Raw genomic sequence first — 26,058 nt, 5'->3', positions numbered from 1 at the left:
TCATTTTCTAGCAGTGTCAAACCTCCTCTCTGACAGTGCCAACATCTCTGGAATCGTGACGAGATGACGAAACATGAAGCAACAATAACTTGAAGCTGAATTCCCAACTGAACAAAAAGGTGAGAAAGTTTGTACATGTGACTAACAATAAAATCATTTCAGAAAAATGAGATGAAGAAAATAAGTGTAAACTCTCTCATTACTGCTAGATTATTATTATTATTATTATTATTATTATTATTATTATTATTATTATTATTATTATTATTATTATTATTATTGTTATTATTATTGTTATTATTATTATTATTATTATTATTATTATTATTATTATTATTATTATTATTATTATTATTATTATTATTATTATTATTATTATTGTTATTATTATTGTTATTATTATTATTATTATTATTATTATTATTATTATTATTATTATTATTATTATTATTATTATTATTATTATTATTATTATTATTATTATTATTATTATTATTGTTATTATTATTGTTGTTATTATTATTATTATTATTATTATTATTATTTTTATTATTATTATTATTATTATTATTATTATTATTATTATTATTATTATTATTGTTATTATTATTATTATTATTATTATTATTATTATTATTATTATTATTATTGTTATTATTATTATTATTATTATTATTATTATTATTATTGTTATTGTTATTGTTATTATTATTATTATTATTATTATTATTATTATTGTTATTATTATTATTATTATTATTATTATTATTATTATTATTATTATTATTATATGGAAGCGCTAAATCCTTAAGGGTCATACAACGCTGATCATTACGTCTAGAACAAGTGCGTAGGATATTAAAAGCGAGAACTGTATTGTCTCTCCCAGTGTATATATGCCGAGAGTTTTTGCCTCAGTTTTAGGGGTACTAGAACTATTGGTTTCAATTATAACCTTATTTTTTTAAAGGGAGTGGACGGGTAAGCCAGCGGAAGGCCTCAGTCAGATGACCAGAAGCGGTTAATCATATGACTTAAGACCCGCGTCAGGAAACTCTTGTCCTGTTTCCCGACAAATCTTATCTACCCTAACGTAACCTCTGTTTTAGGGATTAGAGTATTCTTGTTTGGTGGTGCAGAGGTCACGTGCAGCCTTGACTCTCGTGTAGCCGATAGGCGTTAAACCCTATTAACCAGTCAATAAATGTCTCATGAAAATTTCTGGGAATTTGCGATATATATATATATATATATATATATCTATATATATATATATATATATATATATATATATATATATATATATATATATATATATATATATATATATATACACACACACTCACACACACACACACACACACACACACACACACACACACACACACACACACACACACACACACACACACACGCACACATAATTCCACTTGCAGCATCCAGGACGTCACTAAGAGAGATGAAGCGTCCATTTATCCATCACTTGGCACTACTGTTGCTGTTACTGCTGGCACTCTGCACCCATCTAACTCGATCGGTAAGTCTCAATTTTTATTAGTTGGAGGTAAGTCCCATTTTCTGTTCTTTGGCCTCATAATTTCTATTTTTCTGTGACTCGGAAGGTAAGTCCCGTTTTCTGTTACTCGGTACATAAGTCTGCTTTCCTGTTTACTTAGGTAGCAAGTTTAATTTTCTGCCAGTAGGGAGTTTAGTCCTATTTTTCTGTTACTTAGGAGCACTGCCCGTTTCTGCGACTGAAATTTTAAGCCCTATTACCCTGATGGTCACAGTTTCTGTTACTCAACTTCAAAATTATTATTATTATAATTATAACTAAGCGCTAAACCCACACGGGTCATGCAGCGCTGTCAATTTCAGCGTCACATTTTCCTGTACAGAAACTGTAAATTGACATTTTCGGTTATTCAGTTATTTCTCATTTTCTCTTGTTTGGGCGATAAGGCTTTTTCTCGAGGGTAACCCTTCTTTCTCTTCTTCTTTTTCTTCCTCTTCTTCTTCTTCTTCTTCTTCTTCTTCTTCTTCTTCTTCTTCTTCTTCTTCTTCCAGAGGCGTCGTAAGGGGGGCGGGCCGCCCCGGGTGACACCACTTAGGGGGTGACACCACAGAGCCTCTAAAGAAGGCGACAGTAATGCCCAACGCAGTGCTGCACCAACATAAGAGAAGAATCCTTCGTTTCTATATAGCCTATTATATATTAACACAGTACAAATAAGCCTAAATGGGGAAAATCATTGATTTTGATGATGTGATAGATGATTTTGCATAACTGAAGGAAAGAAAATGTAAGGTCAGCTTCACTGAGATGTTACCTGTACTCAAGGTCAAATAGGAACTATTGTTTCTCTGATATTGTAATGTTTTTCTTTATTTTTCAAGTTTTTTTTTATGCATTGATGAAGATGAATAAATGTAGGATCTGTTGCTGTACTCAAAGTGGTATTTGAGTTTATGTTTCCTCAATATTATTTATTTTATCATTAATAAAGTTGAGAAGTATTCTCCTGTTCAGTTTATGGCCCTTAAACGTTCTTATTGTTAAACATTAGTTACTGGTCATGCAGTAGTGACGTAACTGGTCATGCAGTAGTGACATAACTGGTCATGCAGTAGTGACGTAACTGGTCATGCAGTAGTGACGTAACTGGTCATGCAGTAGTGACATAACTGGTCATGCAGTAGTGACATAACTGGTCATGCAGTAGTGACGTAACTGGTCATGCAGTAGTGACGTCACTGGTCATGCAGTAGTGACGTCACTGGTCATGCAGTAGTGACGTAACTGGTCATGCAGTAGTGACGTCACTGGTCATGCAGTAGTGACGTAACTGGTCATGCAGTAGTGACGTAACTGGTCATGCAGTAGTGACGTCACTGGTCATGCAGTAGTGACGTAACTGGTCATACAGTAGTGACGTCACTGGTCATACAGTAGTGACGTCACTGGTCATACAGTAGTGACGTCACTGGTCATACAGTAGTGACGTCACTGGTCATGCAGTAGTGACGTAACTGGTCATACAGTAGTGACATAACTGGTCTTGCAGTAGTGACGTAACTGGTCATGCAGTAGTGACGTAACTGGTCATACAGTAGTGACATAACTGGTCTTGCAGTAGTGACGTAACTGGTCATACAGTAGTGACGTCACTGGTCATGCAGTAGTGACGTAACTGGTCATGCAGTAGTGACGTAACTGGTCTTGCAGTAGTGACGTAACTGGTCATGCAGTAGTGACGTAACTGGTCATGCAGTAGTGACGTAACTGGTCATGCAGTAGTGACGTAACTGGTCATGCAGTAGTGACGTAACTGGTCTTGCAGTAGTGACGTAACTGGTCATGCAGTAGTGACGTAACTGGTCATGCAGTAGTGACGTAACTGGTCATGCAGTAGTGACGTAACTGGTCATGCAGTAGTGACGTAACTGGTCTTGCAGTAGTGACGTAACTGGTCATGCAGTAGTGACGTAACTGGTCATGCAGTAGTGACATAACTGGTCATACAGTAGTGACATAACTGGTCATACAGTAGTGACATAACTGGTCATACAGTAGTGACATAACTGGTCATACAGTAGTGACATAACTGGTCATACAGTAGTGACGTAACTGGTCATGCAGTAGTGACGTAACTGGTCATACAGTAGTGACGTAACTGGTCATGCAGTAGTGACATAACTGGTCATACAGTAGTGACATAACTGGTCATGCAGTAGTGACATAACTGGTCATACAGTAGTGACGTAACTGGTCATACAGTAGTGACATGACTGGTCATGCAGTAGTGACATGACTGGTCATGCAGTAGTGACGTAACTGGAGTTTACCCCCCTATCCCCCCGCCCTTGAATTTCATAGGGGTGACCTGGAGTTTACCTGGAGAGAGTTCCGGGGGTCAACGCCCCCGCGGCCCGGTCTGTGACCAGGCCTCCTGGTGGATCAGAGCCTGATCAACCAGGCTGTTGCTGCTGGCTGCACGCAAACCAACGTACGAGCCACAGCCCGGCTGGTCAGGAACCGACTTTAGGTGCTTGTCCAGTGCCAGCTTGAAGACTGCCAGGGGTCTGTTGGTAATCCCCCTTATGTATGCTGGGAGGCAGTTGAACAGTCTCGGGCCCCTGACACTTATTGTATGGTCTCTTAACGTGCTAGTGACACCCCTGCTTTTCATTGGGGGGATGTTGCATCGTCTGCCAAGTCTTTTGCTTTCGTAGTGAGTGATTTTCGTGTGCAAGTTCGGTACTAGTCCCTCTAGGATTTTCCAGGTGTATATAATCATGTATCTCTCCCGCCTGCGTTCCAGGGAATACAGGTTCAGGAACCTCAAGCGCTCCCAGTAATTGAGGTGTTTTATCTCCGTTATGCGCGCCGTGAAGGTTCTCTGTACATTTTCTAGGTCAGCAATTTCACCTGCCTTGAAAGGTGCTGTTAGTGTGCAGCAATATTCCAGCCTAGATAGAACAAGTGACCTGAAGAGTGTCATCATGGGCTTGGCCTCCCTAGTTTTGAAGGTTCTCATTATCCATCCTGTCATTTTTCTAGCAGATGCGATTGATACAATGTTATGGTCCTTGAAGGTGAGATCCTCCGACATGATCACTCCCAGGTCTTTGACGTTGGCGTTTCGCTCTATTTTGTGGCCAGAATTTGTTTTGTACTCTGATGAAGATTTAATTTCCTCGTGTTTACCATATCTGAGTAATTGAAATTTCTCGTCGTTGAACTTCATATTGTTTTCTGCAGCCCACTGAAAGATTCGGTTGATGTCCGCCTGGAGCCTTGCAGTGTCTGCAATGGAAGACACTGTCATGCAGATTCGGGTGTCAAATGCAAAGGAAGACACGGTGCTGTGGCTGACATCCTTGTCTATGTCGGATATGAGGATGAGGAACAAGATGGGAGCGAGTACTGTGCCTCGGACTTTACTCTGTTGACGACTACTCTCTGTGTTCTGTTAGTGAGGAAATTATAGATCCATCGACCGACTTTTCCTGTTATCCCTTTAGCACGCATTTTGTGCGCTATTACGCCATGGTCACACTTGTCGAAGGCTTTTGCAAAAGTCTGTATATATTACACCTGCATTCTTTTTATCTTCTAGTGCATTTAGGACCTTGTCGTAGTGATCCAATAGTTGAGACAGACAGGAGCGACCTGTTATAAACCCATGTTGCCCTGGGTTGTGTAACTGATGGGTTTCTAGATGGGTGGTGATCTTGCTTCTTAGGACCCTTTCAAAGATTTTTATGATATGGGATGTTAGTGCTATCGGTCTGTAGTTCTTTGCTGTTGCTTTACTGCCCCCTTTGTGGAGTGGGGCTATGTCTGTTGTTTTTAGTAACTGTGGGAAGACCCCCGTGTCCATGCTCCCTCTCCATAGGATGGAAAAGGCTCGTGATAGGGGCTTCTTGCAGTTCTTGATGAACACGGAGTTCTATGAGTCTGGCCCTGGGGCAGAGTGCATAGGCATGTCATTTATCGCCTGTTCGAAGTCATTTGGCGTCAGGATAACATCGGATAGGCTTGTGTTAATCAAATTTTGTGGCTCTCTCATAAAAAATTCGTTTTGGTCTTCGACTCTCAGTCTGGTTAGCGGCTTGCTAAAAACTGAGTCATATTGGGACTTGAGTAGCTCACTCATTTCCTTGCTGTCATCTGTGTAGGACCCATCTTGTTTAAGTAGGGGCCCAATACTGGATGTTGTTCTCGACTTTGATTTGGCATGGGAGAAGAAATACTTTGGGTTTCTTTCGATTTCATTTATGGCTTTTAGTTCTTCCCGCGATTCCTGACTCCTATAAGATTCCTTTAGCTTGAGTTCGATGCTTGCTATTTCTCTGACCAGTGTCTCCCTACGCATTTCAGATATATTGACCTCTTTTAGCCGCTCTGTTATTCTTTTCCGTCGCCTGTAAAGGGAGCGCCTGTCTCTTTCTATTTTACATCTACTCCTCCTTTTTCTTAGAGGAATAAGCCTTGTGCATACATCGAGTGCCACCAAGTTAATCTGTTCTAGGCATAAGTTGGGGTCTGTGTTGCTTAGTATATCTTCCCAGCTTATATCGGTTAGGACTTGGTTTACTTGGTCCCACTTTATGTTTTTGTTATTGAAGTTGAATTTGGTGAATGCTCCCTCGTGACTAGTCTCATTATGTCGGTCTGGGGCTCCACGCATACATGTCTGAACCTCAATTATGTTGTGATCTGAGTATATTGTTTGACACCAAAGATGCTGCCCCGGGTGACACCAACTCTAGCGACGCCTCTGTCTTCGTCTTCATCTTCTTCTTCTTCTTCTTCTTCTTCTTCTTCTTCTTATTATTATTATTATTATTATTATTATTATTATTATTATTATTATTATAATATGAAGACCTTTCACCTGTTTCTTCAGATTTACCACCCAGACTTCGCCAGCAGCTCTAATAAGGTGAAGGAAAGGATCGACCTCAAATCTCCTTGGGAATTCTACACCTCCAGCAGCACTACTCGGGCTCCAGTAAGGGTGTACCCAAGAGGGAGAAATCGAGGTGCATCTCCAGCCGCTGGACGTGAGTGTCTGACTGATGCTTGTGTTAATATAGTCGATGTGAGGGAGTTGCTATACAGAGGATGGTCGATAACGGATGATGGATGGTGTTGTTCACGTGCAAGTGGTGCAAGTGTCCCCGGGTGGATGGTAAACAAAAAAGGGGGAGGGGTAATACTCAGGGGGATCGTTGGCAGAGAGACCTAAGGCACAACAATAATGACTACCCATTGTATGAATACTGTGGACTCGAATCCTGGTAATATTTTTAAAATTTGAACTGATATATATATATATATATATATATATATATATATATATATATATATACAAGGAATTCGCAAGAGCAGGCGAAATATACACAAACACTGATCTCTGGCTGAAGGAGACTCGAACCTACGAACTTCAGGACAAGGTACGCAGTGCTTTACCAATCTACCCACACTGGACAATACCTTGGCGTGTAGCGTGCGCTACACGTTTGATCCATGGCAGCCAGCTTTCAGGGAGAAGGCTTACAGCTTTTCATCTCATCCTCTGCATGCATCAGCCTTACTAGAGATTTTAACACTGCAAGGAATTCGCAAGAGCAAACGTGTAGCGCACGCTACACGCCAAGGTATTGTCCAGTGTGGGTAGATTGGTAAAGCACTGCGTACCTTGTCCTAAGGTTCGTAGGTTCGAGTCTCCTTCAGCCAGAGATCAGTGTTTATATACTGTGATATATATATATATATATATATATATATATATATATATATATATATATATATATATATATATATATCAACAAACAAGAGGTATTTAATCAATAACAACACTGCGACTAGCCAGGGGATCGAACCCATGTTGTTTTAACCAGCCTCAGGGTGAGCGAAAATTCACAACGCTGTAACCCACTGGACCATACAATCCTACAAACAACTTGAGCCTAGCGAATTAGGCTTGTATCAAGTTGCCAGGACATTAATTAAATACCACTTATTCGTGGTTACAATACTATATATTCTGCTTGTGGAGCCTAGTACACCAAACGGGGAGTAGAATGAAATTAGCTCTGAGGCAACCACACCATCGTATGTTCTCGCAGCTTGAAGCAAGCCTAGTTGGCGAGGCTCACGTTGCTTGTACGAGTGTATGGTCCAGTGGATTAGAGCGTCGTGAATTTTCGCCCACCCTTAGGAGGGCTAAAACAACACGGGTTCGATCCCACGGCTAGTGGCTATATATATATATATATATATATATATATATATATATATATATATATATATATATATATATATATATATATAAATAATAACTTTTTGTCTTTTCCTTCATACCAGATAAAAACCGAGATGAGGAAGAAGAAGCAAGACATTCGTGGAGACAAGAGGACGACACAGCAGCAGCTGGTGTGGGATATAATCACCGCTCTGATGAGCCAACACCCAATACATTAGGATCATTAATTCCTGGAGTGCTCATTCCAGCACGCAATGTGCTTAGACCACACGCTGTTGTACGACCCTTGCCTGCACGTCGCACTCCAGTACGACGCCTGCCTCCAGGTTATTCTTCAAGAGGTCGAGGTCAAGTGGTACCTGGGGTGCTGACCTGTCCTAATCTTAATGGTTTATTCCCATATCTGCAGGTATAGTAGTAGTTCCGGGGATATGCATGAGTGTCTAATGAATACACTGTTCCACTGTGTTAGTATATAATACTTCTGACTTCATGATAGTCACTTTTCATGTTCATCATTCTCCCAGATTCCTTCTTCCCTGGTCCTCGTCTCTTTCGGTGTTTTTAGATTTTTTCTTTTAATCTTCCTTATAGCGCAGAACACAATTCAATTCTGTGACTTGTCTGAGCATTCTAAAATACGACCGACCTACGTTGGGTACAGAGACGTAACGGATTTATTTTTGAGGTTCTAGAAGAAAAATCTGAGATTCGCTAGCCTGGTATGTACTCCTAGAGTTATACAGTTGGTGTTTCCCTCCCAGGATATAATTGTTGAGATGTTCACTTCATGACCTCTTTATTTTGTCAGTATTTACAGTTTTTTTTCTTCTATCACTCTCGGCTCCTGTGGTCTTCCTCCATCATGTATAAGTTTCATGACTTTGAACATTTACATTGAGCCTTAGCAGTTGTTTGTTTGATTGTCCCTGAATTATAACAATAATAATAATAATAATAATTATTATTATTATTATTATTATTATTATTATTATTATTATTATTATTATTATTATTATTATGGGGGACAGAAGGTATTCAGGCTTTATTCAGGGAATTGGAGCACAGATCCAGTTCCCTAGATCAAGAGCCCCTTACCAGCATCAAAGAACCTCCCCTGAGGGGGGCTGGCCCTAAAACCCGCTCAGATCTATCTGAGGATTGCGCTCCACTTGTATCTGAAGAAGTTACAGGTGATTCGATTCCAACTGTCAGTCAGTTGTATGTATCAAGGACAGCAGTTTGTGTAGTTTGCATTAACGGAATGGGACGTTATGCCTGGGACCTCAGAGATTTTTGTTTGCAGGGGTCGAGACTCACTTCCTGGCCTCACCTCTAAATCTTCCCTATTGAGCTTCATCATCCATCTCTTGTTTCCAGCTCAGTCAACCTTCCTGCAGCACTGACGCTGAAGAAGTCCTTACTAACATCTGTGGCCCATACACTTGTTTTTTTTTTTAACTCTCATTCCATGTAATTTGTCTGGTTGAATTTCTCTCACTTCTGGAATTAATCGTGTTGAAAATCTCAGGACATTTTAAAAGCTTCTCTGTATGCTGAATGGGATAAAGGGTCACTGGTGGTGCCGCATGATAAGTTCTGTGTACGCTTTCTCCTAAAATACTTTTGAGGTTCCTAGAAGTAGTCCTCATGTTTACCAGCCTCACATTCATATGCTTCGGATGATATGCGGTTGACGAGTGACCGGCGATATTCTCAGTGTGATATCCACCCGTAGGTCCTTCATGTTCCTTCTTCGATATTTAGTCTCTTCCCTACCACTGCCACTATCGCTTTTCAAGGTCTGATCCCATTCCAGCTGTTTTTGGTGGCAGATCATTCACCTTTCTCGCCATATGTACTCAGTACCCTCTTTTCCATTACTGACAGGACTGCTCAAAGTTCATTAACTGTGGCGATGGACGACCACACTTGCAGTCATGTGCAGCGGGAACATTGTTCAACGCGGAAAAAAGCATCTGTGATTGGCCTCAAGCGGTTACCTGCCCGACACCTTCCCATGGCACTGACCTACAGACCACATCCCATAGGGAAACACCCGTACGGGCCACACCCAGACTAACCCCACCCCCGCGGACTGCACCCCCTCTGACTACACCGCCGCCGACAACACCCCGGCTGACTACACCCCGGCTGACTACACCCCGGCTGACTACACCCCGGCCGACTACACCCCGGCTGACTACACCTCGTGGAACTACCGAAGGGTATCATGCTAGATCTGCTGTCTTGTCTAATCTTGGTAATGTAAGTATTATTGTCTTTGTTGAAGTGGTGACTATTTTTGTTGCAGGTGGTGATGGTAGTAGTAGTAATAGTTTTAGTAGTAGTAGTAGCAGTAGTAATTATATAATAACAGTGGACGTTGCAGTAATATCGAGCAGTAGTACAGGAGTAGCAGTAACACAACAACATAACATTCTCGTGCTGCATTTGACTGCACCTACAATCTGTTTCCTGCAGCACCAACGTCGCTATTATCTCAGCTAACAATTGTCATCACCAGCAGCTTGACGGATCAGACACCGAGCCACGATCATCGAACTTAGTATCGCATCTCAGCCAATCCTATCACTGAATGACCCTCAGACGGTACATCACCAAAATATAATAAAATACGATACAAATTTTTCCATATATCAATTTTGGCGTGAGAGTATGCTGTTAATTAATGGTTTCGTGACGCGGTAAGACCAGATTTTTCTTCAAAGCCGTTCTCGAAAACGGATTTGAAAACGTTATTGAAATCGGTTTCTCATGCAATGCTTGAGAAGTATATGAAGACCCTTGCACCGGGCGAAATGCTGTGCATAACTATGCGCTTTCAACATCCTCTCAAGTGTCACCCATTCATGTATAACCATAATCATAATTAAACGCTAAACCCATAACATTTATGTCAAAACAATACACTTCAAGAAGTGTATTGTGCTCTGAGGGGTCGTCAGTACTTCAAGAAGTGTATTGTACTCTGAGGGGTCGTCAGTACTTCAAGAAGTGTATTGTACTCTGAGGGGTCGCTAGTACTTCAAGAAGTGTATTGTACTCTGAGGGGTCGCCAGTACTTCAAGAAGTGTATTGTACTCTGAGGGGTCGCCAGTACTTCAAGAAGTGTATTGTACTGTGAGGGGTCGCCAGTATTTCAAGAAGTGTATTGTACTCTGAGGGGTCGCTAGTACTTCAAGAAGTGTATTGTACTCTGAGGGGTCGCCAGTACTTCAAGAAGTGTATTGTACTGTGAGGGGTCGCCAGTACTTCAAGAAGTAGTATACGGCTCAATTTGTTCTACCACACAAGTTCGTCCACTGTGTCTTCAAAAACAAAAGATTCACATCTATAGTAATACTTGTTTCAGCGTTGTGCTTCTGCTGGACTCACAACTGGATCGAATAGTCTTAAATCTGTGTTTGTGTCGCTGCTCTCATGGCTGATCACTTCAATACTGAGATTTTAGAGGCTTCATGGCTTGACGTAATTATTATTATTATTATTATTATTATTATTATTATTATTATTATTATTATTATTATTATTATTATTATTATTATTATTATTATTATTATTATTATTATTATTATAGTCATAATTAAGCACTAATTTTGTACTTAAAGGTTAGAAAGTATCATTCTGCTTCGTCTCATTTCAAAGTCGTGTCTTATGCAAGGCATACTACCATCTACTATTTTTGGCAACGCCTGCAATAGGTACCTATTTTTTTCTCGTATTTCTCGAAATGCGAGAAATTGTCTCACAACATACATTACTGAACCCAGCTTGAGCTGATGCGCTTGCAATTACTGTATATGATGTTTCAGTTGTAACCAGAATGTCATTGCACACCACACCAATGACCACACGCAGGCAACCACACGTGTAGTGGTTCATATATCTCTTGTTTTCTTATTGCAGCAGCTGACACAGGGTGCCAAGTCTGCGGCTGCAAGCCTCGTCGACTTCGCCAAGGAAATTAAGGCTAAGGTCAGTACAGGTCATACGAGATCCTTAAAGATCCAATTACGTGGAGTCAGAGTTACATGTATTGGAGTTAACAGACATCTGATCATTAATGAACTTGCCAGTATGGATGTAGGTGGATGACTTCTGCGGATCAGAGGCTACTTGTCCGAAAAAAGATCTCTGTTGTTTACCTGGAGAGTGTGCCAGGAACATAGAAGTGTTATTAAAGACTTGCAGTTAGGAACCCTCACAGAGAGGTTTCCTCAGTCAACTTCCTTCAGTAGTGGGTCACGCTCACCTTTAACGTCAACTCCAGCTGCTTCATCTCACTTCTACTCTAGCATATAACGTCTGGCCTTATACCTATGGTTTAGGATTGAGATTATTATTATTATTATTATTATTATTATTATTATTATTATTATTATTATTATTATTATTATTATTATTATTATTATTATTATTATTATAAGAAAGAGGCGCTAAACCCACTAGATTAGGAATGAAAGTGACTGCCTTCTATATAGGGTGATAAGTAAGTTAGTTTACTCAGGTGTACAGCAATACAGTTACATAGATTATCATACATAACAGTATATGTGTAGAGAACCTATGATAACCCAAAAAAGTCAGACAAAGTGGATGGAGTCATCACGTCTAAACTACTTCTATTGTCTCCAGTGTTTTATTAGCCTATATTCCACTGAAGAAGCCTGCTATGCAGGAGGAACGTTTCGGCAATAAAAGTACCCAAGTCTTGCACATGTATCCTATCCACAGACTTGTTGGTATTGTATACCATCAATAATACGAGCCTTAACTAAGTACTAGATTCGCGTCAGGATCTGGGGTTTATTCTCTTGGCTGAAAAAAAGAAAGATACGTACTTATAATGCGCTGCGGGCAGGAATGAGCAGTACACAGGACCAGACTGCATGTAGAGATCATCTGAATAATAAACAAATGAACAGTCACGTTAGAAACCTATATAAGCAATAATATACAATGTACATAATAATGCAAATTAATTTTTAAGTGCTCTTCGTGCACAGGTGAAAGCATCTTTTGACAAGACGAGAAGCAAGAAGCGTCAGAAACAACTCCAGGGCAAAGAGGCGGATATTCTCTGTCCGCGACCTGACGGACAATTTCCTTATATAAAGGTATGTATAGGAAGGAAGGGGAAGGAGACATGGCAGAGAATGGGCCCAGATTTATGGGAGCAGGTAACAGAGTATAATTATTTGTGATAAGAATATAAGTATTTATTGCTTCAGGTCAGTGATCATTCCGCCATTACTTGCACATCATAATTCCCACTTGATCCCCGGCCACTTTACTTAGATCCACGATGTGGTGAAGAGCGCCTAATTTAAGGAACTGAATCAAATCTGGCTGTCATTCCCCAGGCGCTGTAAACCCTCACATGCTTAATATGATACTAATAACGGTCCACACAGGACTGCTCCAAGTTCATCAAGTGTTGGCGGGGCCAGGCGAGCCTCCGCAAGTGCACCTCAGGTTTACTCTTCAACGCGAACAAAGGCATTTGCGACTTCCCACGGAGGACAGTGTGTCCCAAGATTCCGGAGAAAAAAAGTGAGTACTTCTTGGATACCACTTCATTCCTTATACATGTATTTCCCCTCAAGGGAGGCTCTTGATCTAGGGAATCGGATCTGTGTTCCAGTTCCCTGAATTGAGCCTGAATGCCTTCCATACCCCCTACACACACACAGGCGCTGTATAATCCTACGGGTTTAGCTCTCTCCCATAATAATAATAATAATAATAATAATAATAATAATAATAATAATAATAATAATAATATATTCTTGCCATATTTATATTATAGTTCCATAGCAACCCAGTGTTGCCCAAATTATTTCAACCCGTCCTCTTAAAAATCACAGTCGGAATTTGACCGAAAGAAATAAAAAGAAACTAAAACATTGACAAAAATGTATTAGATGTGTATATATTACATTCAGGTATTATTTAATCATAATCTGATGAAGAGGATCTCGAAAGGGTATCAAAATATACAGATCAACTGTTCTTTTGAGTTTCTGTTTCCATGTGGGTTATTATTGAGCTTAATAATATAATACTAGTTTATGTAAGGCGCTAAACCCGTGTGCATTATTCAGCGCAAGGAATGTGAAGGCTTGATCCTCCGTCCGCTAATCACGAGATCAACATACTCTCTGTCTAGTCAGATTATTGAAAAAATAAAACAGCTTGAATTTCGTGATACGGGAACATACGAACAGTGATCCACGTACACGTCTTTTTCGTACGTAGCGGACGAAGCATCAAGCCTCATAATTCTTTGTGTTGCATGACTCACATAAGTTTAGCGCTTTCGAGCAGCCCACCTGCTGGAAAGTGTCAGGAAAGGTTCTTCAAGAGTCTTTAAAATGATTAACATTTTCTCAGGAGAACCCAGAATGATAACGGTGACGCCTCCAGCATCCGGCCAGAGACTGAGGCTTAGAGGGGGTACCGCCCCCTGGGCTGGCTATGTCCAGGTGAGCAACTGACTGAAATGTAGCGACGGGGAAACAAGGGCGGAAATAATGTAGGGAGGGAGGGATGGAGAGAAGAATGTATGGAGGGAAGAATATATGAAAAGTTGAAATAATGTAAGGGGATGTGGAGGACGGAAAGAATGGAGACAGGGAAGAATGTAAAAAGGTATCGAGAAAGGGAAGAATGTATAGAAGTTTGGAGAGTGGGAAGAATGTAAGGAGGTACGGAGAAAGGAAGAATATAAAGTGTTATGAAAGAGGTGATGAATATAAAAAGATTTAGAGGAGAAGAATGGAAGAAAGTATGGAGGATTAAAATTATTAGATCAAAAAACATTTCTTAATAATGTCCTTTCACAAGTACAGAGAAACTCATTGAGTTTTATAGCTTTTCATGAAGTGTGTCAGTCAAATTATTACTTGAATAATTTTGTTAATATTTAATCTGTTGCTCCGTTTTTCAAATCATGTCTTCATATATTGCTACTGCGTCAGGTGAACGGTGGAAGGGAGGGATGGCACCTGGTGGCAGACTCTCCACATGGCTGGACTAAAGACGAAGCATCGGTCGTCTGCAGGAGCCTTGGCTTCACCAGGTGAGTAACCAGGCAGTTGTTGCTTCCTCTCAGACTCCACAGCAAATCCATCGTCATACTGTTTACAAGAGTTTAAAATCACATTTTTTTCTGAAAAATATTTCTTGATTTTTTTTTTTACTCCCGTTTGTCCGGCAGAGGAGCTGTATCGGCTACCCAGGGGCTTTCCTTTGGTCTTGTGTCCGGGAGGAGTGCCGGGGTGCGTCAGGTGGACTGCCAGGGCCAGGAGCAACATCTCATGAACTGTAGCCTTAAGCTGGGAGCTCCGGAGGATCTCGATAAGACAGTGGTCGGTAAGTCTGTGTGTGTTTGTATGTATAATGTTCGCCAAGACCGTAGTCCTGGCACGGGTCTCAATCTTGCGATGACCCGTCTCTGGCTCCCGAGGGAGAAAGGTTTCTACAATGATGCGACATATGCTGTTCAAGCACTCTTCTGGTCAGTTCAACTGGTGCATCTCATAAGCGACAACACCATATGTACTCCTAACTGTGGACACTAGCGAGGAGGAGGATATGTCGTTATCACAGGTAACAGCTTGTCTGGTTCGTTGACTCCATGGTACACTAGTGTGGCCGCAGTCATCTCTGGGGTGTGTGTGTTTACTCACTCGCTGTCTAATCTACTATTCATTTGCTGTGCGGGAATTACGGTATCACTGCTGCTGTTAATGTTTTTGCCGCTATTGAAGTCACTGCTAATGTAGGTGCTGCTGATGCTGTTTTGTCATAAACATTGCTTTCAGCATTGCTGTTGCTATTGTTACTACCACTATTTGTGGAGACGCTACCACTCTTTAAATGCTGTTCCAACTGCTACTGAAAAAATAAGATTTTGGCTTTATTAAATCTTCATATCTTAACTGGAATGTTTTAATCTTGCTGTCTCTTCTGCTGTTATTATTGACGTCAGTACTTTTCCTGCAGCTCATCATTTCAATTTGTTGTATGACTTTCGGGTTTAGCGCCTACCTTAATAAAAATAATAATATAACGACACTTCTTCTTTAATGTTAACGCTACCGTTATTTTACTAATCATTTTCACTAAAATTTAATTCATGGCTGTAATTCTTATTTCGCTGCTTTGTTTTAGAATTTTCTTGTATATATATGGGATCCTCCCACAGGAGTGCGCTGCCTGAGGAACTGGGTGTCTGAGTGTGGTGCTGTAGGGGGAGTTCGCTGGGGTAACAAATGCTACTTCGTCCACACCTCCGCCCTCGTGTCGCACTCTGAGGCTCGTGTCAGGTGTTCTTCCAGGGGTGCCAGGCTCCTCTCTATCACCTCCCAGGTCAGTCAACAGACCAAGGCTATGCTATACCAGATTCTGTTAATGAGTGTATTATTAGGGCGTATTTACGAGTGTATGAATTTAAATCGCTATGGAAATGAATGGAGCCAGAAAACATACAAGAGGAGGGGCAGGAAACGGGAGTGGTAGAACGCTCCCCCTCTCGTATATGTTCTGGCTCCCTTCCCTTTGCACCTGTGTGACTAGTTAATGATCCAAGTTGGACCGAAACGTCGTCATAAACTGCAATCTCCTATGTACGTGTTATTTGTGTATTGTTCCAGTCACGGTACTTAGCCAGTTAAACTGATGTGTAAACAAATAAAAGACTGAAGAAACATGAGATAGAAAACCCCGACATTCACATTGTGTCAAAATTATGCCGGTGATGGGAAACTTTTTGATCCATGGAATTATACCTGTCTTTCATTTCCTTAGAGAGAACCAGATTGCCTCCCACTTTCCCAGGCGTTGGTGCAACACCCACGGATTTAGCGCTCCTCCCCTATGAATGCAATAATATTATCTTTATTGATGGTTTTGAGTCGAAATAAAGATAAATGGTTGAACATTTCATTCTTTTCCAAGTAATAACATTCTAAATAATAATATTCGAAATAATAACATTCCTCTTTTTCTCTCCTTCGTAAATCTCTGGCCCAGACTGAGAGTAATTTCGTGTCTGACATGCTGGAGGCGATGGGTGGGGACAGCGTGGGTTTCCACACTGGCGGTGTAAGGACCAAAATATTCAGCGAGACCTACTGGCTGTGGCAGAACTCCTCCATTCCTCCTGCAGCAACCTTACCTTTTTCACTGTGGTGGCCAGGTCAGTTGAAGAGGTGGGTGGATGTGCTGGCGGGAGGTGTGGTAATGGTGGGTTGCAGTGAGTGGATGGTGGTAGGGAAGAGGTTAATGTTAGTAGTGGTAGTAGCAACCTGTCAGGTGAGGGCTTGATACAGTAAATTATCAGTTATAATTATTAAAAATTAAAATACAATAAAGAGCATATCAGTTACATGAAAAACTATCAGTCACATAAATACATTAGCAAGGACAAAACAGTTATCTAATTATTTATTTTGTATTTGTATATGTCGTTATATAGACTGACATGTGTACATGCCGTTTTATCCTCTAATATTCTAAAATTAATAGCACAAAGCAATACTAATAAATATTTTAGGATCAATATTACTCACAATTCAAGAATTCACTTTACACCCATTTCCTGACTTCATTCATCATGTACTCTTTAGCTCCATTTCTAAACAGGTCTAAATTAACACTGACCTTGACATGATCATGGAGTAAGGATGGGTTCAATATCACTAAAACTCGTATTTCATTACCTCAGGGTGGAACGCTACCCAGAGCGGCCAGCCGGCCGAGGCAGGGCAGTCTGGGATAACCCAGTGCATAGTGCTGAAGAACAAATTCTCAGTACCCCAGGAAGAAGGAAATGAACCAGTTACGGCCTCAGCAGAGTACTTCTTTTGGAAGGTAACTTAGGGTGACTCGAGAGAGTGCAAATATTTTTATGACTCACGAAATCGTAGTGACACAATTGCAAACAAACCACGACACGGGTGGGGATTGAACATTGTTAGTTTTTACACCACCTATAGGAGAAACTGATATTAAGGACATGTATTTATGGAGCATTATGGAGATTTTACCCAGGGTACCCCATGAAGTCGAACAATCTGACGTATTTCAGTCAGGTTCTTGAGGTATTTATGTTTATGATGAATGTGGTGACGGTTGTTTGCAGGTAATGTTAAAACTGTAAATACGTTAAGAAACAAATTTGTTACATCTAGAGTTGAGCTTTGGTCCTCTTATAAAGATGATTTTTTATATGTACGAAACGACGCAGATTTTTTTTTACCGTGTTGCCTACTCAGTTTAACTGATAAATTGCATGAAAATCTAAAAAGTAACTTTTGCGTAAAATGAAATGTTCAATATTGTAACGAAACTGATTGTCGCCCAACATTTACAGCTATCTAACTGCGCGCTAAAGCTGCATTACGTGTGTGAAACCAACAAGGTCGACGTTGGTAAATATTCACCGTTATTTTCATTCATTTGTTCAGTATTTTAATGACATGTTGAGTATTATCTTTGTCAAATTGAAATTTTACAAATTTGCGACAATATGTTAGCATAAAAATGAATGCTAAAGTTACACCATATAGTCCTCTCGTTTTCTCTAATATTTACGTTTTCTATGACTAGGCTGCATCAAGGGTCGAGGGATGACTTACTCAGGCACAGCCAACATCACTGCTCAGGGTGAACCCTGCTTGTTGTGGAGTGACCCGAAGGTTCAACCAAAGGTGAAAGATTTACCCATGGCTGCTGACCTCAGGGACAACTACTGTGCCAACCCAGACGGTGATGACATCCCATGGTGCTTCACTGCCAGAGAAGAAGCCAGTTTTTGCGATATTCCCAGGTATGAGGACAATGGTATCAAGTTGCTATCTGACTTTTTTGGGGCTATCCTAGATAAATTTACGCAGATGTTAAACTTTGTACGATAATTGAACTCGTGTGTACCTGTACCTAAATAAGCTTCCAAATATTTTAGAAATATTTGGAGGGTCATAAGTTGTTTGGGATGGTGACTGAGATTGATTGTTACGAGAGAGGCTTCTAAGCACTTTCTTTTGTTCAGGTCACTGGAGTCAGTGACTAGCTTGTCATCACAGGTGCACTCCATCACATGAAGTGTTTCTTGTTGCTGTATTGTACCCAGATGTTGCTCGTCACGGTTACAAATGTAACACACCGGTTTGGAGTTTTACGACTCACTAGCCGCGAGCTCAATCCTCACCCGTACCGTGGTTTACAAGTGTAGCTTGATAATAACTTGATCAAGTTTCTCATGGGCAAAATGTTGTTCAAATAAGGCTCTACTTGCGCAAACAATGCAGTTATAAAGGCAAATGCTCTCTTATATATTTTCATGCAGGTTCCGAGTCAGTCTGAGTATATAAGTAATAATCAGAGAGTAGTGAGCGATGCTGGCTGACCTGTAACCCAGAATTGTTCTTAAAAAGTTTAAGTAGCCTGGAAGGATGGGTGTCACAATATATGTAAATATTTTTTAGCCATCTTTCCCTATCACTCTATATGTTTTGTTAAACACTGTGGTCTGTAAATAACAAAAAGGCACAATACTGTACTGTGGTCTGATAGGTTATCTGTGCATAAAGTGTATCCACGTACTCCAGCGAAGACACCGTGTACTCAACATAACCATGTACTCCCGTGTACTGAACAGATGTAAGCAGCAAGTGGAGGATATACCAGCAGAACCCCCTGACGACCTGGTGGGAGTGTGTCCTACTGACAAGTTTGCCTGCACGTCTGGCAGCTGTATCCACAGTGAATGGCAATGTGACGGACAGGAGGTGAGTCGGATATGCGTTATGACAGCTTCCTATAGTATCTGTAAATAGCCTAAATGGCAGTTATAAAGACAGGTAGTGCAGAGCAAGCCTTTTTCTTAGATGTTTCCTTCATGACTGAGCTTCACCAGGTCTTGATGAAGTTCACCTCCTGAACGTAAGAACACACAGCAAAGACTAGGTTACGTAATGCTGCGAATTTCGGTGATTTCTGGAATAAATCGCCTCCGCGAATTCACTGTTGCGCTATTAAATCGCTTGTAACAGCGGGTTCAGATATCGACCATACTCTTTTTTCCTGGAAATTAAAGTAGGCAAAGTGATGTTCACATGTAATGTGAGTACCAAGTATAGTTTTTCTTGCTTATCACGTATTGGTGACATTTTTCTCACTCGACCCACAGGCTTCCTCACCCAGCGAAGACATGATAGAGGTGACAAAGATTAACAAAAGAATTATACTGAGATTAATGTCAACAGAAGCGTTCTTCACATCCCGTTCAAGTATGTCATCTCAAGAGATTGTAAACATAAATCGCAGTGAGATTTGTTCAGTTATGATGGTGAAAAATAACTTGAAAATATGATAAAGCGTTTGTAAATACTGCAGATTAATAAACAAATGAAATGCAGTAATTAAAAAGTTGAAAAATAAGTTAAGCAGGAAATAAGTTTAGAAAGTCAGATGTTAATAAAATTAAATAAAGACACTTGGTGTGAGTGAGCGACTTCCCGTTGGTCAGTGTACGAACGTTCCTGTTGCTCTTACTGTGCGATCGTTCCTGTTGCTCTTACTGTGCGACCGTTCCTGTTGCTCTTACTGTGCGACCGTTCCTGTTGCTCTTACTGTGCGAGAGTGTCCCTGTTTCTCTGAGTGAGAAGGATCAAATTTATTTTTGTTGTTTGGAGATATTTCAAGAGCTCTGCTAATTATACATGCTAATTATCTACCAGTCCCAAAACAGTTACCTACAAGTCCCTAGAACAACTACATACCAAATACTTGAACACCTGAGAACTCACTCTCTTCACCAGGACTGTGATGACAAGAGTGACGAGGTGGGGTGCCCCGACTACAGCCACGAGTTCAGAAAGCAAGTGAGGCACAGGTTGCAAGGGAACGAGGTAGAGAAGTGGCTGTACACCATCAAGACAACCTGTGCTGCCCGCTGCATCCAGGCCAAGAACTTCGTCTGCAAGTCGTTTAACTACCAGTGAGTTCAGTGTTATTGCAACTTTAGCATGGGATGGATGATTTACTTTGAGTGGTTGCTTTATAAGGTTTAATGCTTGTAGACTACACGAGGGTCAGAATTGCTGCATGTTTTCTGTACACCACTAGTCTAGGAAATGTTAAGCTCTGAAATAAGGAAGAAAGCTCTGAGTGTATATACACTGTTAGATAAACACTGCTCTGTGTATGTACCCTTCATAGTTTATTCTGAGTGGCAATTCTTTCATGTTCCTCCGTTATCAACATGTGCTAAAATAAAAAGCTAGGAAGGCCCTCGCATTTTGTTTTGTTATCAATGAGTGGGTTTTATCAGACAATGCATATCTTGAGTATACAGGGCCGGATTAAGAAGTCTCCGGGCCCTAGGCTATTCAGATTGGCGGGGCCCCTTTGAGTTACGGGTAAGCGAAGCGACCCCTTCCAGCTTGAGGGTGGGGGGGGGGGGTCGGTGTGAACCTGTTTAAGGTCTAATTAAATACATTCTGGCTATTTAGATTAAATTTAATAGGGAAAGTACATCAAGACAACCAAAACCATTTACCAACAGCCATTATAACTATCTTGTTAAATCATGCATTTTAAAGAGAATAAACTCAAGACAGCATAGTATTACTAGATTAGGCTATTAAAGTAGTGACATCATGTACCTATTATATTCAGCATAACCACTACAGCACTATTATTCCCTTTATAAATCACTGACCATTATTATCATTGCATCATGCATAAGACTATCAAATCATATAAACTCAAGAAAGTAAAGAATTGTTTATATTCACAGGCACTTCTTAAATAAACTTTTTTCTGGATTTCATATTGGCAAAATCATCAATTATATTCTGAAAATCAATATTTCTTGTTAGATCAGACTCAATGGTCAACAAGGCTAGGTTACACAATTTGTCTTGGCTCATTGTTGAACGGAGCTGGTTTTTCACTCTTTTCAAAACAGAAAATGAACGTTCTCCTTCACAGTTAGTAGCTGGAAGTGTTAGGTAAAGGCGATACACTATGTCAACATTAGAGCTTTATCAAGAAGGTTTCTGAGATACCTGCATTTCTTAAATGTTTCAAAGCAGCTGAGGGCGCACATTTTTCAGGTGGAGCTTTAATCTGATTCATATACCCAGAAAAATGAACTATTTCTTCAACAAATGTGTCCTGAACATCTGCTGAAAGGTGTTGTTGCAACTTTAATGCAGCTTCTCTCAATTCTGCATCTGGCATAGTAGTAATTTTGAACAGAAATCCAAACTTGTCATTGAGATTCTGGTAGATTTCTTTTCTTTTCACCAATTCTGTAATCAGTGAATCCAGAATGACGAAGTATGTAGCTGTCTTACATTTCTGCCTTGGTAGCAACACAATTTCATTGTCTGGCTCTTCAAAATTGCGTTTCCTCTTCCTTGACCGCTGATGATCAGCCCGGTAACTGTAGTCTTTCACCAGCAGTTTAGCTTTCTCTTCAAACATTTCAAAAGCTTCATCATTGCGAAGTGAGCTTGCAAATTCCACTAAGCCTGCATAGAGGTTAGCACAAGTAGCCATTTCAATTTCAATTTTCTGAAGTGTCTTGTTCGTGGCATTTAACCGTTCCAGTATACAGTCCCAAAGCACACAGAGTAAGGCCAATTCAAAATCTTCCAATTTTGATGCTAAGCTGGCTGCTTCGCTTCTTGTAGTTGCTGTCTGGTCTTCATCCTCTGCTATTTGGATCAAAGCAGAACGTATTTCAGCAAAGTTGTCTTTCAAAGCATGTGTTGCATCATGCTGCGCTGACCACCTTGTTGTTGATAATGATTTAATGACATCTCCATGAATGGTTGACTTGAGTATACTCCACCGATGCGTTGAAGCAGAGAAAAAATTAAAGAGTGCTTGTAAAAGTCCAAAAAATGAAACTGCAGCGACACAACACTCCGCAGCACATGACCCAACAAGATTAAGAGAATGTGCTGAGCAGGGCACATATTCAGCAAGTGGGTTGATTTGCTTGATACGGGCTTGCAATCCATTATATTTACCCGACATGTTACTTGCATTGTCGTAGCTCTGGCCACGGCAATCCATAATAGAGAGATCATGTTCAAGCAGAGTATCCAGTACTACATTCATCATTGTTTCTCCATCATGGCCTGAAAGAGGAATGAATTTTATAAAGCGCTCTACAGGCTTACCACTGGAGTCGACAAAGCGAACAATGAATGTCAATTGATCTGTACATGAAATATCTGGTGTTGAATCTACACTTATTGCAAAGTATTTTGCAGTTTTCACAGCTGCTATGATGTTATTGAGGACCTTCTTAGTCATCAGTTCAATAAATTCATTGCATATAGTAGATGACATGTAAGATACAGTGCCTCTTCCTGCATTCCCAAGGCGTGACACATGATTTGCTAAGAATGGATCGAATTGTGCTAACAGTTCTATGATCCCTAGGAAATTGACATTGTTTTCCGAACCAAAAACCTCATTTTCTCCACGGAAAGCAAGTCCTCTTAGAGCTAAGAATTTTACAACAGCAACAACTCTTTCTAGAACTTTTCTCCAATAAGTGCGCTCTTTTTCAGTTTGATTTTCCAAATGAGAATCCAATAAGCCTTTTTTCTGTGCACGAAATACACTGGCTAAAATGCAGCTCCTGTGAGTGGTGCTGTTTTCATGTTCCTCGAAACGCTTGGAATTTTTCCAGTCATTGAACCCCTGTGTGAAGGTATTTTCTTCGGTAGAAAATAGCTTACATGCTGAACAGTACACTTTTCCTGAGCTTTCAGAGTATACCATCCATGATCTTTTCACAGTTTCTGAATTTGCAAGCTTCCTATAAAACATAGATGACTTTAAACAACGACGACTTCCATCATCATAAATCCTTGCTGATTTCCTAAAGTCAATGTTCAGAGTTTGACTGAAGTTTTCTGCAATGAAAGCATTACGTAGAGAATCTGGGATTACATTTGGCCAAGAGGCAGGATCTTTTAAGACAAATCCTATGGATGAAATGTCCGTTGAGACATTGAGAGGAGACACAAAAGAAGTAGATGCTGGCTGAGAAATAATGGAGGGAGGTCTTCCTGTATGATCTGACGTATCTGCAGATTCAACTGTACTGGTAACATCAGAAACTGTTTTCGTGAGCATGTCTGTGATCTTTCTGCAGCTTCCTACATCTTTCTTTTTCTGTTCTTCTTCTTGAATTTTCTTCTTTCTTTTCTGTGACGCACTCGCATAAGAACGTCCAACATCACGTTCACGAGATGCCATAATGAGGATGTATCACTGTCTGTAATCATGCAAATACAAATTTTTCTTTATCAATTATTATTAATTTTTTAATTATTATTAAATTTTTTTTTTCTGTCAATTGGGGGGATATGGCCCTTGTAGCTCCCTTTCCTCTGGCTGCGCATCTAAAAATTCAAAACGTTACCAGAAAGGAGTCATATACAGAACTTTTACCATTGATTAGGTTAGTGATTTGGGCTACGAATATTTTACTAACTCATCCTCCTTGATCTCCAATTTACTTAAACAGAAATCATACTGAGTCCAAGAACAATGCACAATGGTATTTATATTACCATTTTCATAACTAAACTAATCATTATGTTTTGCATGATATATGGCCTACCACCATAGATAAGGACATGAGAATTAAAGAATGCAGGGACAATTCTCAGTTTCACCCAACCAACGATTTTCTGATGTGGCTTATGTGTTTCTGGGGAAATATATAGTAAATTAATTGATGTTCTACATCACTTCCGTCGCAACTTGAAAACTAAGCATTTGCGACGGAAGTGATGTAGAACATCAATCAATTGAGATCTGTTATTGAAATGATAAAGACTTAAAGACAGGACAAAGTGCTTTTAAAACCTACAAACGGAAGTCAGTTTGCGTTTTTAGGTTTTTCTTTATAGTATTTTTACCAAAAATGCGTCTTCACTGGTCCATGCGTCTTTACTGGTCAAGTAACCCTATCAGGTACCTCCCTTAACATTTAGAGGCGAAAACAAACATTTATCCATACACATCAATGTCTATCAACAACACTTCAGTTAATTTGTCACAGTACAAGTCTAGATAACGTGTAATTACTACAGAAAATTGGAGAGGAATCTCCCATACTCACCCATTAGCGGGAAAACACAGCTGTTCTGATGTAAACAAAGGCGTGTTGAGTGTTGCCATCTATGGTTAGGTTTATTTATTTTTATTTTATTTTATTTCATTATTTATTTTTGTTTTGATTAATTTTTAAAAATCAATTTTACTCTCCAAACACTTGAGCTTTTTAGGTAGGGACCCCTTTACACTTGCACCATGTGCGCAGTCTTGGATGAGCCCCTGAACCCCTTGGACCGTGGGGCCCCCAAATGCGCGGGGCCCTAGGCAAATCCCTCGTTTGCCTATGCGGTAATCCGGCCCTGTGAGTATACCTTGAGAGGAGTCAGTGAAAGGGCCTTCCATACCCTCATTCATCAACCCAAATCTTCGAAAGGCGGTAACACATCCAGCGCCCCTTCTGAAAGTCTAAGTCTTCATGGACACAAATGTTTACATACAGTTAGAACAACTTTATTGGATACGTTTTGGTCCTGGGACCTTGTTCACTACAAGTGGACCGAGGTCCCAGGACCGAAACTTTAATCAAGATATCCTAAGTGTATGCACTCCGGTTCTTTCATCCATATTGTCAGTATCATTATATCTTCTGCTTTTTAAGACTTCTTCGATGCCTTCGTCAGCACCGATGACCCGCTCGAGCTTCTAGCAGCTTATCAGATATATTTTCCACTTGCAGGGAGTCCACAGAGACGTGTATCCTGAGCAACAGCAACGTGGGGCTCTCTGGAGGTTTGGTTCCTGCTGAGGACTGGGAGTACTACGAACTGAAGAACTTGACTGTGGACTGTACCAACATGTTCGTCTGTAATGATAATAAATGCATCGACATGACCCTGGTGAGAACAGGCTGAGAGAGAATGATATAAATAATGATTGGCTGTGACTAAACGAGTATGACTGACACTGTGACTGCTTCTTTACAATTCCCAACTAACCAACGTATTGACGATGTAAGGAGCGAGGGAACTACAGCCTACCTACTTCCCCACGAGCTGTTTAGGATAATAAAAGCTTGTAACAGTTCAAAGTATTTCTCTGCAACTTGAATGATGGGGTATCAGGTGACAGTCCGAAGTACGTACTAACCATTTGGCCATCA

General features: G+C 40.3%; 1 protein-coding gene across 4 annotated transcripts in view; it reads left to right on the top strand.

The window, feature by feature from the left end:
- The window catches only part of LOC128690441 (serine protease svh-1-like), a 37,070-nt gene that overhangs the window by 965 nt on the left and 10,047 nt on the right, over window positions 1–26,058 (top strand). For 2 of the 4 annotated variants that reach the window (XM_070089694.1, XM_070089697.1), the window contains exons 2-20: window positions 37–119; window positions 1,437–1,537; window positions 6,414–6,570; window positions 7,877–8,184; window positions 9,666–10,043; window positions 11,706–11,774; window positions 12,806–12,916; window positions 13,214–13,352; window positions 14,193–14,284; window positions 14,780–14,880; window positions 15,019–15,173; window positions 16,009–16,172; window positions 16,836–17,001; window positions 17,530–17,675; window positions 18,178–18,235; window positions 18,414–18,633; window positions 19,465–19,594; window positions 20,627–20,805; window positions 25,636–25,795. In XM_070089694.1, coding sequence (XP_069945795.1) covers window positions 1,460–1,537; window positions 6,414–6,570; window positions 7,877–8,184; window positions 9,666–10,043; window positions 11,706–11,774; window positions 12,806–12,916; window positions 13,214–13,352; window positions 14,193–14,284; window positions 14,780–14,880; window positions 15,019–15,173; window positions 16,009–16,172; window positions 16,836–17,001; window positions 17,530–17,675; window positions 18,178–18,235; window positions 18,414–18,633; window positions 19,465–19,594; window positions 20,627–20,805; window positions 25,636–25,795 — 2,811 coding nt within the window. In that variant the 5' untranslated portion in view covers window positions 37–119; window positions 1,437–1,459. Of the gene's footprint in view, window positions 1–11; window positions 120–1,436; window positions 1,538–6,413; window positions 6,571–7,876; window positions 8,185–9,665; window positions 10,044–11,705; window positions 11,775–12,805; window positions 12,917–13,213; window positions 13,353–14,192; window positions 14,285–14,779; window positions 14,881–15,018; window positions 15,174–16,008; window positions 16,173–16,835; window positions 17,002–17,529; window positions 17,676–18,177; window positions 18,236–18,413; window positions 18,634–19,464; window positions 19,595–20,626; window positions 20,806–25,635; window positions 25,796–26,058 lie in introns of all 4 variants that reach the window. The other 2 variants (XM_070089695.1, XM_070089696.1) reach the window with 2 other exon arrangements.

The sequence above is a fragment of the Cherax quadricarinatus genome, chromosome 29, assembly GCF_038502225.1.
Source record: "Cherax quadricarinatus isolate ZL_2023a chromosome 29, ASM3850222v1, whole genome shotgun sequence".
Taxonomy (NCBI): Eukaryota; Metazoa; Arthropoda; class Malacostraca; order Decapoda; family Parastacidae; genus Cherax; species Cherax quadricarinatus.
Note: the sequence above shows the minus strand (reverse complement) of the source record. Positions and strands in the feature narration are given on the sequence as shown.